The 18013-nt window shown below is 42.8% G+C and overlaps 1 protein-coding gene across 3 annotated transcripts in view; it reads left to right on the top strand.

Moving 5' to 3' along the window:
* The window catches only part of Mamdc2 (MAM domain containing 2), a 202358-nt gene that overhangs the window by 123275 nt on the left and 61070 nt on the right, over nucleotides 1–18013 (top strand). For all 3 annotated transcript variants that reach the window (XR_010047974.1, XM_063250074.1, XM_003472203.5), the window contains exon 6: nucleotides 12856–13112. Coding sequence is in view for 2 of the 3 variants with exons in the window: in XM_063250074.1 (XP_063106144.1) it covers nucleotides 12856–13112 (257 nt within the window). In the remaining variant the exon portion in view is untranslated. The remainder of the gene's footprint in view (nucleotides 1–12855; nucleotides 13113–18013) is intronic.

Below are 18013 nucleotides of genomic sequence, written 5' to 3'. Positions count from 1 at the left end.
TTGCTCAGGTCCCAGATACAGGAATAAAACAAAACAGTAAAATGCAACAAAACATTGGATTTCAAAAACAAGACAGAAGGAAATTCCCCACAGTTGTCACAGTGCACACTGCCATCCTCCAAATAGAAGCCCAGACCACCAGGTCCAGGCTGCAGAGTCAAACAGTACAAACATCAAGCTGTTGCTTTCAGCTCAGTTGCCGTCATCTCACCCCTAAGTCCTTTGAATCAGCCCTTTGCTTTAGGGGATTTAGGGGTACTCTTTTGGTTTCCCAGCCCCTGCGCAGGCGGGCTCACGAGAGGGTGTGATTCCGATTCCCTTGGGGAGCCTGGCTCTCTGGGAGGCGGTGTCTGTCTGCTAAGGAGAAGTTCTCTTCCCTCCCAGAGATCCCTGAGCGTATGCAGTCGGTCTAGGCAGAGCCCAACCACCAGAAGGGGATTTCTTCCTTAATCCCTCCTTCATTTATTCCTTCAACACACACATAATAAGCTCGCTGTGTTTGTCAGACATCCCTACATACTTTGATGCTACAAAAATAGCGACTTCAAGGAGATCATTGAAACTAATTTCTCCACAATACTTTCCCCTGACATACCAGTTCTTGGGTATATGACTTTTTATATGAAGGAAGAAGGGTACTACTTGGTTGAATAAATGAGAATTCTGAGTTAAAGAAAGCTAAACAGATCTCTATTTCAGGACTTCTCACAGTTTTTTAAAAATGTAGTTCCATGTTAATGTATTCGACAGCATTTCTTAAATGATCTAAATAACAAAGTGCTAAATAGACACACACAGTGACACCTAACTAATAGAGACATAAAATAAATTATCCAGACCCACATAAAAAGTGAAGGGTTGCCTCAGACTGGGGTTCATGGAGGGTGTTCTGGAGGCAATAATGACAGAACTGGAATCTGGCCAGATGAATTCAGGAAAGATAAATGTGTTTTACGCAGAAGAGGCGAGGCGGGCGAGCAGATGGGTAGTTTCATGTTGGGAACGCTAGGGTGTGGGTGCTGGTGGAGTGGCCCCAGGTCCCGGGCTCTTTTCCTACTTACACTGGTGGGAAGCTTGGATGCCTATATTCCATTTGCTTCTCTCAATTCTTCTCTGCTACTTCTCCAATTTCTCTTCAGTTTTGGGACTCAAGTTTTGATTGGCCAACAACCTTCTCATTTCCACTCTGGCACATACACGCACGCACACACATGCACACATGCACAAGCACACGTTCACGTTCTTAACTCCTGAACTCCCCGAATAAGATGGGGCTTAAAAAAAAGGGGCATTGTAAAGATTCTAAAATATTTTTTTAGAACTCTTCCTATATAATTCAAAGGTTTGCCCAGGATCACTCTTAGAGAGAGAAAGAAAGAAAGGAAAAGAAAAATCTCAGCGCTCTAAAAAGGACAGAGGTTACATCTCTTATTCTTTGCCCTCCACTGGGTGTATTGATTTTCCCTGAGCACTTGCAATTTGGGTGGCAACATAAAGATGAAATGGTTCAGATGTCTGCCAGCCTCAGCAGATTTTGCTCTGTATGCACCAACCTTGTGTCCGTTCACATAGGGGAGCAGCTTATGCTTTTACTTGCAGGTGGAAACGGGAGAAGCAGACGGGGATGGGGTCGGGGAGTCAGGGGCCCGCTGAGGAGCCTCGGGGGTCCGGGGCCAGGCTGGGGGAGGGCTTCTCAGGAGGGCGCTGGTCTCGGAAGAGTGAATGTATTTCTGGAGACTACAGTGTAGATAGCAGTTTTCTTTCATTTTCTCATGTGTTTTTAACAGTTTTTCCCAAACAAAACAATCAAGGTTTTAAAATGAGTGCTTTGTCCCCAAATTCTTGTCAAATGATAGAGACAGATAAGAAAACACGGTATGATAGAAATGGACACCGTGGCGTTGTGGCGGGACTTCTTAGGCACACTGAGGGGAATGTGATTTCATCCTGTCTTTCTCTTACTCAGCTCTGATTCATTGTGTATGAATTTCTTCTGTTAATATTTTATGAAGTGAAACAAAATCTTTCAGGAGGCAACCCACCGACAGCTGCATTCATTACTGCCTTAGCAAAAGGAGATAATTACTGGGAAAATAATGAAGGAAACTCATTTCTTTGCTGAAATTTTTAAAATTAAGCCAGCTCAGGGTGCATCTCTGGAAGGAGCTGGGCAAGGTTTCAAAACCTAAAATAAGATTAGAATTATCTTGTTCCATCAAAGACCATGAGAAAGATGGATCATCTCTCCATTGCGCCCGACTCTGTCTTCTCATTTTCTTTTGGATTGAGTCCAAGCACTGTTTTATGAGCACCCACCCGAGATTCGCTGTCTGCATTGATCCGTTTAGGTTGTAGGTAAGCCCTTGGCAGGGATTTCCTCATCACTGCCTGTATGCAAGCTCTGCTGTGTTACCTTTCTTGTCATAGCTTCCTGGACAATTTCATGCATTAACAGCTCATTTTCAAGGATTAAGTTCAGCCAAATCCCATCCCCACTGTCCCATCCAATCCAACACTAGACCACAGAGCAGTAGCAGCAGCAACAGCAGCAAAGGTTTCTTTCTTTTCTTCTGCTTTCTTTTTCTCCTACTCACTATGCTGCTTCTGGCTTCATTAGGATTGGAGAGGGGTAGTGGCAGTTGGAACATAAAGAGCCGGGGACAAAAATGTTACTTGCTGGTGCCATTTAATCTTAAATTGATGCCATTTGCACTGTAGGTGGTCCAAATCTGGCCACTCCTCTCTTGAGTATGGGAGCTCTCACTTTATGGCTCCCAGACAGGGTTGTACTGTCTTGTTGGTCACCCAGAAATCCCTTGCCTCCTGGGAGCAGTGGGTGGGACACCCCATCAGCCCCTGCTGTGAGGATTACCGTGCTGAGAAGAGCCCCTACAAGGGACTGCAATGCAGCTACCTTCTCAACTGTCCTTTAGGCTAAGGGAAATATCAACAGCTTTGCCTTACCAAACTCTGGGAGTGCAGCTTACTAGAAACAAAACTCCACTCTGCCCCTACAGGACCCTACAGCCAGCTTCCTGCAGTACGCAGTCAAGTGTCAGATGCTTGTCGCAGTGTTCCACAGACTCAGGCTTCACGGGTCAAGTTCTCTTGGGAATGATGATCACCTTTCTCTCAAGGCCCAAGGCAATTGCAGAGCCCAGAAATTTCTCTGCACTTATCTAGAGAGATGAGGTTAAATGGCAGTTTCCCTCCTCCGCCCTTCACAAACCAGCTGCTTAGGCCTTTTTCTCAAGGGAAGGACAAGAAACACGCCCCTTCTCATCCCTTAAAAGGTCAGAAGGAAACACTACAGCAAGTCAACTCTTAGTGCTCTCTAAAAAGAAGAGGAGGAGAACATGGAGGAGGAAGAGGAAGGAGAAGGAGGAGAAAGGAGAGAAATGGAAGAAGAAAAAGAACAAGAAGGAGGAGGGAGAGGAGAAGGAAGGAAGGAAGGAAGGAAGGAAGGAAGGAAGGAAGCCCTGTCTCCAGCCCTCTCTGATTCATCTCCAGCCTTCTTACGTATATAGACTGGGGAGTACAGATGGCATAAAAGTAGTAGTAGATTGGGTTAGACATGGTAGTATACACCTATAAGGCTAGCAAATTGCCATGAGTTCAAGGCCAGCCTGTCCTACATAGTAAGGTCAAGGCCAGCCTGAAGTATATAGCAAGACCTGGTCTAAAAAAAATTGTAGGTTATAGGATCATCTTAGGTGCCCATTGCTGCCTCTGAGCATATTGGTACTTAGCACCTTTCTTTACAAAATAGAGGTTCTTGTCACCTTAGCAAAGACTAGGAGAATCCCACTTAGCATTCGTTCACATTTCTGTCATCCTTGAAAGCTGTTAAAAGGCCAAAATTTCCCTCTGAGAGTAAAAGCCACCCAAACCCTTCAGACTAAGGGTCTGTGAGCCTGACTGTCAGATTGGGGAGTGGGAAAGTGAGCAAGTTAAGCTGCTGTTTTGGGTGCTGTCTGCACACCATGGTAGCAGAGCAGCGGGCATTTCCATCTGGCACGTCCTCTAGACCTCTAGAGGGCATCGCCTGTTTTAACAGGGGAACAGCCTGTCCAGACAGCTCACAGGCGGGAGACAGACAGCACAACTGGAGTACACAGACCAATGGGGCCGAATCCCGGCTGAGTCAGGACGCTTTGGGCGTCACAGCCAAACCACAGGCCGTCTCTGGGGGACACTGCTTCGCCAGGCTGCTGAACATAAACATTGAAGATCTGCCCTCAGAGCTCTTTCCTGATCCCAGGGAAACAGCTGACTACAGGAGCCCTGGGAAGTCTAGCTAATACAGAGGGTTCCTGCAAAGAAGGGGAGCATGTCCTCTTCCAAAGCGAGGGCTCAGACATCATCCCAGGTGGACCTGACCTTCACTGGCATTATCAAGAAGTGTCATCTTTTGGCTGACTTTGAATTTTTTCCTAGAAGTCTCAGGCTCTCTGTGGATAATCAGAATTAGGGAACAATAGATTCACTTGTGATCTCACTACAGCAAAGCAGCACAGACTCCAGGAGAGTGGCAGTGAACCTCCCAATTCTTATGTGGAAACACCTTGCTTCCTTATATAAAGGCCTTAGTTTTTAACATTCTAATACATTCAAATCTCTGGAGCCTGAGGGTTCCCAGTGATTTTGATTATTAGGATTCTGCCCTCTCCAAGTCCATCAGTGCTCATTTCATAACTAAGCCAGTTTCACCTTGCTCTACTCTTGATCTGACAAAAATTATGTCTCCTAGAGATTGAGGCACTCACGGACCTTGGGCCATATTAGATGGTTGGCCTCACTGAACTGCCAGGAAAATTCCCATGGCACCCAACACTGCAAATAATTTCTCAAGGACTCTAGGCGTCCTTCTTTGTTGTCACTGGAAAGGAACATTAATGACACCTGCACCATCCAGCCACTGGTGGCTCCCCCGCAGAAGAGACTGTGCTGGTGACACACACTGCCAAGGCTGTTGTCCTGCCTCCAGCCTTGCCTTCTGGGACCAACACCTGAAAGCTGGCTTCTCAGCCATTCCCACTCCTTCCATGGACATGGCAAACTTCTAAGAGCTGTATTTGGTTTCCCCAGTGACAAAGTTATTATGCAGATCACCAGTAAATAGTACCCAACTGTGGCAATAAATGAATGCTACAGAGGAAAAGAAAGGGAACAACTGTCCTGTGGTTTAGTCCAGTGGTTCCACGGGAGACTTGGTGTCAGCAATCATGGTCCAATATCCTGCCGCCTCTCTGACTCACTTTGGGCAGGTCACATTGTGTTTGTGGGATCCTTTTTGGCTCAGAAACGTTCTTGTGGTTCATTTGGCCTGATGTCACAAGCACGAATTGTTAATGAGGCACTTCAACTGCAAGTGCAGGGATTAAAATACTGTCCACACAGCAGGTGAGTCATTGTTCCTTAAAAAAGACTATTAGATGCCTTTGCTCTGCAGACACGGTGAATTTATAATGGGGCTGGGGTGAAAAATTTCTCTAGCTCAGTACAGTTAGAGCACACTCCAAAAGCAGAGTGAAGAGATTCAAGCAGATTTGTGAAGAGGCTCAGATTCATTGAGTCTTCTAGAATCTTTGGGTATAGGTGCTCTTCACCATGGGCAGAGTGATTTCTCTCTTCAGGACTGTGTCACTTTGGGCTCCCAAGAAGCAGACACTGAGCTGGGTTAGATGGGAAAGAAATTTATTCAAGGAAATGGTAGCCAAGGGCTAATGTGGAAGGAAGCCAGGGACAGGACCAGCAGACTCACGAGGGATGGTGGGCACAGTGCATAATCCCTATGACTTAATCTTAGTAATTTTAAAGTCAGTGGGAAAAATGAGTATAGAAATAAGAAATACACTAAAGAAATACAAAGGATCAATGAATTGAAGTGTTGGTTCTTTGAAAGGTTAAATAAAATTGATGAACCCTTAGCCAACCTTATCAAAAATAAAGACTCAAATACACGCAATTAGGAATGAAAAGGGTGAAATCAGCACAGATCCTGTAGAAATTCAGAAGATCATCTATACCTATTTTGAAAACTTGTAATAAGCTAAAAAATACAGAAAAAATGGACGGATTCCTGGGTACATATGAATTATCAAAGCTGAATCAAGAAGATATAAAAATCCTAAATAACCAATATCAATAAATAAAATCAAAAATATAATTAAAAACCTGCCAACAAAGAAAAGCTCAGGTCCTGAAAGATTCACAGCTGAATTCTATGAGAAATTTAGAGAAGACCTAACACCAGTGCTTCTTAAAGTACTTCTTTCCTATTTAATGAAATTGAAAGGGAAGCAATACTCCCACATTCATTCCTGGAAGTAAGCATTACCCTGATATCAAAACCAGAGAAGGACCCAACCAAAAGAGAGAACAGGCCAATCCCCAAAATGAACATAGATGCAAAAATCCTCAATAGGATACTGGTAAGCAGAATGCAGCAAATCATCAAGAAGATTAAACACCATGACCTACTGAGATTCATCCCAAGAATTCAGGGGTGTTTTAACATATGAAAATTAATAAATGTAATACGTCATATCAACAGAACCAAATACAAGAGTCATATGATCATCCCAATAGATGCAGGAAAAGCTTTTCACAAAGTCCAACACTCATTCATGTTAAAATAAAAAACCTATACAAAATCAGAATAAATAGTTTTTACCTCAATCTGATAAAGGCCATCAATGACAAATAGCCAGCATTATACTAAATGAACAATAACTCAAAACCATTTCTCTAAAATCAGGAATAAGTAAAGGATGCCCACTGTCTCCACTCCTGTCAGCATACTTCTGGAAACTTCAAGCAATTAGATAAGAGGAAGAAATAAAAGGAATAAATATAGGAACGGAAGAAGTTATACTATTATTATTTGTAGAAGAAATGATACACTACATAGAAGACTCCCAAAAACTCCACCAAAGGACTACTAGATTTAATAAGCAAATTCAGTAACATAGCTGAATACAAGGTGAAAACTCAAAAATCAATAGCCTTCCTATTCCCAAACAGCAAACTCACTGAGAGAGAAATTAGGGAAACACCTTTCACAATAATAGCCAAAAAAAAATGAAATACATAGGAATCAACCTAATGAAAGATGTAAAAGACTTCTATATTGAAAACTACGTGCTATGAAAAAGGAGATGGAAGAGAATATTAGAAAATATTAGAAGCTGGGCGTGGTGGCACATGCCTGTAATCCCAGTACTCAGGAGGCTAAGGCAGGAGGATGGTTGTGAGTTCAAGACCAGCCTGGGTTACAAAGTGATCTCAAGGCCTCAAAAAGATTAAAAAAAAAAAAAAAGAAAGAAAAGAAAAAGAAAAAAAGAGAAGAAAGAAAATAGATATCCAATGCTCTTGGATAGAAAGAACCAATATAATGAAAATGCCATATTTCCAAAACTGTTATACAGATTCAGTGCAATCCCAATCAAAATTCTAATAGCATATCTTACAGATTTAGAGAAAACAATCCTAAAATTCATCTGGAAACAGAAGAGACCTGGAATAACAATGACAATCCTGGGCAACAAAGACAAGTTGGGGACATCACAAACCCTGACATGAAATTGTACTATAAAGCTACTGTGATAGAAACAGCATGTTACTGCCCAAAAAACAGACCCAAATATCAATGAAACATATTAGAAGATGCAGAAACAACTGCAGATGAATAAGCCACCTTATCTTTGACAAAGACGCCAAACACATTCACTGGAAGAAAGGCAGCTTGTCTAATAAATGATGCTGGAAAAGCTGGCTCTGCACATGCCGAAGATTAACGTTGGGCCCATATCTTTTACCATGCACTGAACTAAACTTGAAATGGATCAAAGACCTAAATATTATAACAGAAACATTAACTTTGCTGGAAGGTAAAACTCTTGAAGACACTGGGGTAGGCAAAGACTTTATGAACAGAATCCCAATTGCACAGGACTTAGCATAAAGAATCAACCACTGGGATCTCATGTTATTGAAAAGCTTTTGCATAGCAAGAGAAATGAACAGAGTGGGAGAAAATGTTTGCCAGCTATTCCTTAGATAAAGGATTACTATCAAGAACATATAAAAACTCAAAAATATCAGTCCTCCCAGATTTAAAAATCCAATCCAAAAATGGGCAGCTGAGAAGAATGCATACTTCTCAGATGAAGAAATACAAACAGCAAGTAAATATATGAAAAAATGTTCAACATCACTGGTCATTCAAGAGATGCAAACAACACTGAGATTCCACCTCACCCTAGAAGAAATGGCTATTATCAAGAAATCAACTAATACCAAATGCAGATGGGGCTATGGGGAAAAAAGAATCCTTCTTTATTGTTGGTGAGAGTGTATACTGGTGCAATCACTATGGAAATAAATGTGGAGATTCCTCAAAAAACTAGGATTGGAGGTCTCATTTGACCGAGCTATTTCCCTTCTGGGTATCTTAGAAGAATTAAAAACATCATTCTACAGTGATACATGTGCAGCACAATTTGTAGTAGCTAGATCTTGGAAACAAACTAAATACTCATCAAATGAGGAATGGATAAAAAAGATGTGGTACCTTTACACAGTGAAGTACTACTCAGCCCTAAAGAAGAATAAAGTTGAGACTTTTATAGATAAATGTATGCAACTTGAGACCATAGTCATAAGTGGAATAAATCAGACATGCATGTGTGAAGATCGTATTATCTTACTAGTGTGAGAAGTTGAGAGAAATAATATAATTATATCTATCTATATAATATAATAAAGATAGTTATACTACTAAAAAAATAAATAACAGATGCAACAACATACCATGAGCCAAACATGGTGGCACACACCTGTAATCCCAGCACTCCGGAGGTTGAGGCAGGAGGATTGCTGTAAATTCAAGACTAGCCTGGGCTACATAGTGAGTTCAAGGCCAGCCTGAACTGCATAGTGAGACCCTGTCTTAAAAAGAAAGAAAAACCATATCATGCCTAGATTACATTCATCTTTATGCCAATGTAGTCAGACACTAGATGTTTAATATTGCTAAAGAGGGATTGTTGAGCAGCCCTCAGTTGAGCGGCCTTGGTAAAAACTGTCACAGATACAAATTCGAGACTGACAGGCAGTTACAGTTCCTGCAGCAGCGAGCTCGCTCCACAAAGAACTCGTGGCCCGCCTCTGGGGCCTGCTCGGGGCCTGCTCACTGGAGTAGGTGAAGTATCAAGGGTCCTTGCTCTGTCTCCTTCTCTCAGTTCCCCGGTGCACACCTGCAGAGGGATTCTGTTTCGCTGGTGAAGTACAGTTACCCAAGTCAATTCAGAATTCATCTCTGAGTTTTCTTTTTGGTGTGGTACTGCACTGATCTATATCCCCATACATCCCAGCCCATCCAGATAGATAGATAGGTAGGTAGATAGATAGATAGATAGATAGATAGATAGATAGATTTTTTTTTTAATTTAGAAACCAGGTCTTACTACATTGCCCAAGGTGAGTTCAAATTCGGGATTCTCCTGCCCTAGCTTCCCAGAATTCTGGTATTACAGGTATGTGCCACCATACCTAACTTTCATCTTTGTCTTGTGCTTTTTGTGTGTGTGTGGGATACCAGGTAGTTAAGATTGGCCTTGAACTTTCTATGTAGCCCAGGCTCACCTTGAGCTCACAGCAATCTTCCTGCTTCAGCTTCCTGAGTGCTGAGATTACAGACCTGTACCACCACACCCCATGCTTATCTCTGCCTTTGATACTTTCATGATATATATATATATATATATATATATATATATATATATAATGCTGTTTTAAAATTTTAATGTAATACATGTAAATATTAATGAAGAAAATATTAAAAAGCAATCTTCTTCTATGAAAAAACTTCATAACAAAATAATTAGAAAATAACAATAGTATATACACTGTGTGCCACAAGCCTAAAAGAATGGCAAAGTGAGTTCTTGTGAACAGAGTTCCATCACAGAGGCTAACTTGTCCCCCACATTCTCCATTACCAGAGCATTTCAGTGAAGGCTGAGTGGTCCCTAGGACTGATTTAGAGGTCATTCGAGTTGAGGATAAGGAAGAGCAAGCAGCATTCCTTCTGCATCAGAGTTTCTTTGGTGTGGTCTAGGCTGACAACCTGATTCTCCCTTTAGAAGTGGGAGATGACCAAGAGGACTCTAATAGCCATGTCCAGTCTGCAGATATATTTACTTGGAACATACCAACTTTTAAAAAATCTGGTAGGGGTGTTCGTTTTAGGGTAGTTGTGTGCTGCCCAATACTTATACATTGAAGCTCTAACTGCCAGCACATCAGGATGTGACTTTAATTGGAAACTAGGTCAGTGCATACAGAATGAAAATGAGGTCATGCTGGAGCATAGGGGCCTCCCAATCTAACATAACCAGGGAGCTGAAGGAAAGGGGATCTTTGGACACAGGAGAGACACATGCATGGGGAAAAGGCTATATAAAGATAAAGACTAAAAGCTGCAAGCCAAGGAATATCACAGGCAGCCAGTAGCCCACCAGAAACCAGGAGCAAGGCCCAGGACAGATGTTCCCCTCACAGCCCCCTGTTGACATCCTGGTCTCAGACTGGTAGCCTCCAGAACTATAAGGCAATCGCCTTTTGTTGTTTAAGCTGCCCAGTACATGCATGGTATTTTATGTCAGCCCTAGTAATAAATACAAGGAGCATCACTGAGAGATGGATAAATTTGCCACATGAACCTGGAGTTTGGGCTCTGGTGGAGACTCCTGTAGTACTGGGCTGGATGATGGGGCAGCAGCTGGAGCACAAGCTGCACACTCATGGAGGCTGCAGAGCACAGGCTCCTTCCAGCAGCTAACGATGGTGCTGTGGGAATGGGGACCTGGCACTATGGGATTTCCCAGGGAAGCTCGATTGCTGTTTCTTGTTGCTGGAGAAATATGATTGCAAGTGCTGGCAGCTAATTTGCCAGCCTTCCTTTCCTCCCTGACCAGTTCATTTCATGCACACACTCGGTCTGGCTGGCTCCCCTGAGCATATGAGTTGGTGATCTCTGTTTATTCACAATTGCATGGCTTAGCAAGAAGATAAGAAAATTCACATTTAAGCAAGGGAGATTATTCAGGGGGTGGAACAATTTGCCACCACGAAAAACTGAGCTTTGACCTGTGCATCTTTCCTTTGCCATGCAAGGGTGATAACCTTTCTGAGACTGCATTCATGCGTTGAAAAACCGTCTGCTGAGTGCCTTCCACAGACCAGTAGCATGCCAGCCATAAAGGAATTGCACATACTATATTGTTCCTAATATTCTTACTGTTCATGTGGCAAGAGAAAAGAAATTCCTGTTACCCAGGCACTATATAATAAAACCTAAGATATTAAGTAGTAATTTTTCTGAGCTTGTACATAGAAATAATAGTCTGTCCAAGATACATTGTGGAGCATCCCTCTGAGATTGTATAAATAAATTCATACAGGGGGCTGAAGATTTAGCTCAGTGGCATAAGCCCCTGCCTGGCAAGTATGAAGTTGTGAGTTCTATCCCTGGTACCATTAAGTAAATAAATTCATACATATAATAATAACTACCCCTTATATAAAACAGACTACAGGGAAAGCATAGTTCTAGGTTCATGATTGGCATTACTTTATTTCATTACAGTTATGCTGGGCAATTACATGGTGCCAGCTATACTTTACAGACAGGGATGTAGTTGGCATTCTGTATCAAGGGTTCCACATCTGTCAATGCAATTAACAGATAAAAACCATTCAGAAAAAAATTGCAGTACAGACCTTTTCTTGATATTTTCCCTAATAAATACAGGGTAACTATGTATGTGGACTTTATATCATATTTGGTATTATAAAATATCTAAAAATGATTTAAGGTACAGGGAAGGATTTATAAGCTATATGCAAGTACTACCTCATTTTAGATAAAGAATTTGAGTACCCACAGATTAGAGTCTCCTCGGAGGGTCCTGGAATCAACCCTGCATGGATACCAGAGATCAGACAAATTCAGAAACTGGTTCAAGGTCACAGCCTTCGCAGAGAGGGAACAGAACTCACAGTCAGTTCTCATCAGTGCCAAATCAAAGCAGTCTCCACCGCACTGCTTTTCAGTTCCCGTCCTCTATAGGAGGTCACTCTCTGAGTCCACCAGAAGCAGTATCACAAGTTCAGACTTCCAAATCCAGCCCTGTCTACAGTGCTGATCAGCCTACACGTCCCATTAACGAGTCACACATTGCCAGCTAGTTTGCATTCACGGTGTTAGTTTCACTCAAAAAACCCACAGTGAGGGTCGGGGATATAGCTGAGTGGCATAAGTGCTGGCCTGGCAAGCGTGAGGTCTTGAGTTTGATTCCCAGTATATAAAAAAAAAAAAATGATATTTTGTACAAATTGTCAGAGTGTCCAACGTGTCTCTCAGTACCTTTTGCATAGCAGATGGCACGCTCAGTACATGCTTATGGTCTTAAAATCCAAAGAAGTCTTGGGCAGAGGTGGCTTTGGGACAATGCTCTGTTCCTTCCCAGGGCTGTGTCCATCCTGTGAAAATTCTAGCCCTTGACAGATGATGCGTCTCCCTTCCTATAGGTGCACTTTACTTCAATCAAAAGTAAGAGAAGTAAAAAGAGTGGCCCGCTTCTAACTCCTCTAGTTTTCACAATGTGCCACCAAGCCGGCATGCGTGTCTGCCAGCACCAATATTAATTCACGCCAGACCGTTTTCACCTGCAGTCCACCTGCCTCCTCTCCTCCACTCCCATGAACTATGTGGAAGGAGCCCCCAAGCTGTGCCGCTCCTCTGCAGCCCCCAGCCTGACTTACCCCGGGTTTGCCTGTGTTTTCCAGGGCACTACATGTACGTGGACTCTGTTTACGTCAAGCACTTCCAGGAGGTGGCACAGCTCATCTCCCCGATGACCACGGCCCCCATGTCCGGCTGCCTGTCCTTCTATTACCAGCTCCAGCAGGACAATGACAACGTCTTCGCCCTCTACACTCGGGACACGGCGGGCCTGTATGAGGAACTGTGGAAGGTGGGCAGTCCGGGGAACGCTGCCTGGAACCTGGCGGAGGTGGAGTTCAGTGCTCCTTACCCCATGGAGGTAGGCAGCTGGGGAGCCAGGATAGCCTGGCCTGGACACAAGGTGGGGTCGCCACTGCACAGACACGGGGGTCACACACTCAATATTCCTTCTTTCCTGCTGCATCTTAATGGGCTTTTTAAAAAGTGAGCACCCATTGAATTTATTTTTTAAGTTTAGTTTTACTTTTAATTGACAAAAATAATTGTACCCATTTTTGGTGTACGGTGTGATGTTTTGAAACATGGATATCATGGGCAATGATCAAATCAGAGTAATTAACATACCCATCAACTCATTTATCATTTCCTTGTAGAGTACCCTCAAATCCTCTCTTCTAACTACTTTGTAATATGCAATATATTATTATTAGCTATATTCAACCTTTTGCGCATGAGACACCAAAATTTATTTCTGCCCTCCCACCATAACATTATACCCAGTGACCATTGTCTCCTTTATGTCCTGGCGCCCCTGCTTGTATGTCTATTTTAATCTTTCTTTTCCTTTCTCCTCCTTTCTGCCCTCTGTGTGTCCCTTCTGCCTTTTTTTTTTTTATCACTTTCATGTTCTAAGGAATGTATTTTTAATAAGGATAAATATGGAAAAAGCCAGTCAACCAACTAGATCTCCCGGCACCTGCTTTCTCTGGACGTTGTGCTCTGACCCTGGAGAGTTCAAAAGACGAGGTCAGGCTCCTGTGAGCAACTCATTCTTGGACTTCCATTCTTGAGAGCAGCTTTGACGTCTTCTTCTCTTAGTGGAGGGATTAGACTTGTCCGAAGAAAAGTGACTTGTTTCTTTGCAGTGTAATGTCTCAGAATCAGACATGAACTTATTATTAATGCCCTAATTTGATACAAGCTTGGTGCCTTTATTTTAAAAGTATCTTTACAGTTATGTAAGTGATAAACGTTCAGTGCAAGGAATTAGAAAATTCAGGGAAGCAAGATAAGTTAAAACATCCTGAGCCTATCCACACAGATGAAGACGACAAGCATCTTGGTGTTCATCCTCACAGACCTATGTCTATCTGTATATTTCAGAATTTCAAAGCACTTTCGAATCTTACTAACGAAGCAGATAGAATTATTTCCATATTTGCAGATGAGAAAGGAGAAAACAGTATCCAACAAGTTTAACATCTTTTTTTCTAGGCCACACAGCTGGCGAGTGCCAGAGAGCTTAGGAAACATCTGAGACTGAGATCTGACCTACAGCTTTAAGAGGAGACCGTGCCAAGGACCTCGAGGGTCCTGGGTGCAGCCTGGTGGTTGCTATACTGTCAGAAGGACCTGGCACTATCAGTAGGGACTTAGTTACAAATTACTGACACCGCCACACACTTTTTCATTTGTGCTTTTTGCAGTATCTCTCCCAGTTCCCTTGGAGTGCAGAAGTGTTTATTTCTCTGGCCTCTGTTCAGTGGTGCCATCTGCTAGCCTGTTGTAGAGCTGCAGAGAACGCTGGGCTGGGTCCTGGTTTCCGATGTGTGCCATCTACTGACGGCATGCCTGCCACATCCCCACCTTCTTCCTACCTCCCTCTTACCTCCCACCCCACCCTGAATGGTCTCAGAGAGAACATAGTGCCTCTTGTAGAATGTGTGCTATTTCCTATTCTCAAGTCTGCCGAGGCCTCAATTTGCAGTCTAGTGGAAATTTTTCTGTAAGTTTGGGTTACAAGGGGAAAAATAGAAGAAGAAGAAGAAGAAGAAGAAGAAGAAGAAGAAGAAGAAGAAGGAGAAGGAGAAGGAGAAGGAGAAGGAGAAGGAGAAGGAGAAGGAGAAGGAGAAGGAGAAGGAGAAGGAGAAGGAGAAGGAGAAGGAGAAGGAGAAGGAGAAGGAGAAGGAGAAGGAGAAAAAGAAGAAGAAGAGGAAATGCATGTACTGCTGCAGAATATTTTCCTCCTATTAATGTGAATGAAAAGAGTCACACACACACACACACACACACACAGACACACACACACACACACAAATATATTGTCTTCACCAGCTCTGCTCATGCAACCATATAAAAGTTTTGTATTTTCTGTGAGTGAAATGTGGCTGAGATTGAGGCTGAATGATCACAGTTTTAAATCCAGACTGGGCAGTTTAGTAACTTAGTGAGACCATGTCTCTAATTTTGTTTTTTCAAGTTCTGGAAGGATATAGTTCAGTGCAAAGGTCTTGGGTTGAATCCCCAGTACAAAATCACCACAATAATAATAAATCAAGACAATGCATTTGAAAAATTACAACGTCAGCCACTAGTAGATCTCAGTGCACATCTCTGGGTCCATGTGTATGTGGTTTTACTCCACTGGTCTGAACCTATTGCTGCTATTATTTGCTCTTGAAGTTGCCAAAAATGGGAATTTGTCTTGAGGAAATCAGTAAACTTAGTATCACGACGTTCTCAATGAATTTTAAAAAGGAAAATGAGCGGTGGAGGCTGTCTTTCCGGCTAAGAGAACATACTGGCTTGTGGGCTGTATTAGCATATTCTCCTCAGAAATGTCACTCTTAACCTGCTTGCTCAGCATCAGCCAAGTTCGGTCAATCACTTCCTTTCCCAGCCAGAGCTTAAGAGCTCAGCGTCACGGAGCTGTGGCCCCTTCTATGTCCATGTCTGTTCCTTCATTTATGGCCCTTGCTACTTGCAAGAGACAAACCTCCAGGGCTCCCCTTGCATTTGGGAGAACACTGTGATTAAGCTGAAAGGGACTCTAAGTACCATCTAGTCCGATCTTTTTTAAAAAATGAAGCCAAAGCTTGGAAGAGAGACAAGGCCGACTCAAGCTAATTAGTGGCGCAGTGGGCACAAATCTGAACAAGAGTTCAAGACAATCTGAAGGAAAAGATGTAAAATTAGCTCAGAGCTTATTATGTAACTGACTCTGCGCTAGGATCTTTATATCCATTATCTCATTTAACTCCCTCAAAAGCCCCCAAAAGGAGATGTTATTATCCCTGTTTAAATAAATAAGAACAGCGGGACTCCAAGAGGTTTAGTCATGGAGCTTTTGTTGGATCCTTGAACAGAACTGTCTCCAATCTCACTGTATGAATGTCCACTTTATATGCTTTAATTTTATAATTTGGACAACTGTTTCTAAGAAGACAATATGTAACCTATTAACTAATGATTTCTTACTATATATTTTTTTTCTTGAAATGCTGTATTACTTGTACCCTTTTACTGCTTTGTTTTTTTTTTATTTCCTTTCTTTTTTCTCTTTAAATAAAAAAAAAAAGATTGCCTGAGTTGGGGGAGCATGGAGTTGGGCTTTGGTCTGTTTGCTTCTAAGACAAGCTGTTGTCTTCAAAAGAGGTTGAGAAGTGTAAGCCCGTGGGTCAAATCTAGTTATTTGTCTGGTTCCTGCGATGGTTTTTTGTTGTTTTTCTTGTTTGTTTTTATTTTTTGACTACTTGCCAGCATTGAAACTTTCAAGTGGAAATCAGAAATTTAGATCCTCTTGATAACTTCTTAGATGCAAACGCATTAGGCCTTCTGTTTGTTTGCTAGAGTTTGTTAGCACAGAGTGGGTGGCTTAAAAAAAAAAGTAGAGCTTTAGTGTCTCACAGATCTGCAGGCCACAAGTACCAGATAAAGGGAAGGATTTGTTCCTTCCACACCTTTGAGGGAGAATGTGTTCTCTGTCTCACTCTCACTTGGGGCAGTTTGCTGGCAGTCTTTGGTACTGAGAGGCTTATAGGTCTCTATCTTGATCTTCACGTATGGCCCCACTTTAATTAGTTTCATTAGCAATCACCTTATTCCCAAATAATGTAACATATCAAGGTGCTGAGGGCTAGGGTTTCAGTATGAATTGGAGGAAACACAATTCAGCCTTAGCACTCCTGACTTCCCAAATCTCAGCAATGGATGAAGCTTAGTAGCTGCCACCTCCTTTGGAGAGACTTGCTTTCTCCACTTCTCAGAAGTGCACAGCGCAAGCCCACTTCACACATGTATACTCCCTGTCTGGCCCTTGCACACACATGTGCTACCCCCAACCCCAGTCTCCTCATGCTCTTGGTCCACACAGTGTGCACTGCACACCTGGGTGGTTCCCCTACACTGGTGCAGGCTGTGCTGACCACACCTGATCCCCTTCCATGGTCACAGGCAGAAAGACCATTGAGTTCAGACTCAGTGGCAGGTAGGACAGCAAAACTAAAGGGACTGAACTCATGAATCCATGTTCTCTCCATCCGTTGGAATATGCCTGGATGTGCCAAGGTCGAGGCACTCATGTCTAATCACTGCATCTTTCCTTCAGTAGAGCTCCACGTGGGAAGAAGGGATAGGGACTCGCGTGGCTTAGCTTCCTCTGGATGGCAGGGAGAGAGAGAGGCTCTGGCCTACTGTGTACACTTAGCCTGGTTTTCCTTTCAAATGACTTCATAACGCTAATGGATTCTGGAGTTAATATCAAAAACAACATGAGAGGCTGGGGATATAGCTCAGTGACACAGCACCTGCCTGGCAAGCACAGGGTCCTGAGTTTGATTCTGGTACCAAAAAAGAAAAAAACACTCCCCCAGAATGGGCATTGCAGCTGACCCACAAGGAAGAGGGAAATATCTATCACTAAATGCAAACTTAGGAGCCTTTGTCCATGGGGGCTGCAATAACACAATGGCATAGACTGCATAGCTTATCAATAGCAGAAATGGACCCAGAAGTCTGGAACCTGGGAAGTCCAAGGTGACAGTGCTGGCAGATCTGGTGTCTGATTGGTACCTTCTCACTGTGTGATGAAACAGACAAACAAGCCCTGTTGTTAGAAGGACACTAATTTATATCTGAGGGCTCTGCTGTGGGGACCTAATCACCTCCCCAGAGGGCCACTTCCTGATACCGTTACACTGGGAATTAGATCTCAATGTAAAACTTTTCAGGGACAAAAACATTCAGATTATAGCAGTTTCC

Source organism: Cavia porcellus, unplaced genomic scaffold, assembly GCF_034190915.1.
Source record: "Cavia porcellus strain 051 isolate PalLab524CR breed Dunkin Hartley unplaced genomic scaffold, mCavPor4.1 scaffold_1, whole genome shotgun sequence".
Classification (NCBI taxonomy): domain Eukaryota; kingdom Metazoa; phylum Chordata; class Mammalia; order Rodentia; family Caviidae; genus Cavia; species Cavia porcellus.
Note: the sequence above shows the minus strand (reverse complement) of the source record. Positions and strands in the feature narration are given on the sequence as shown.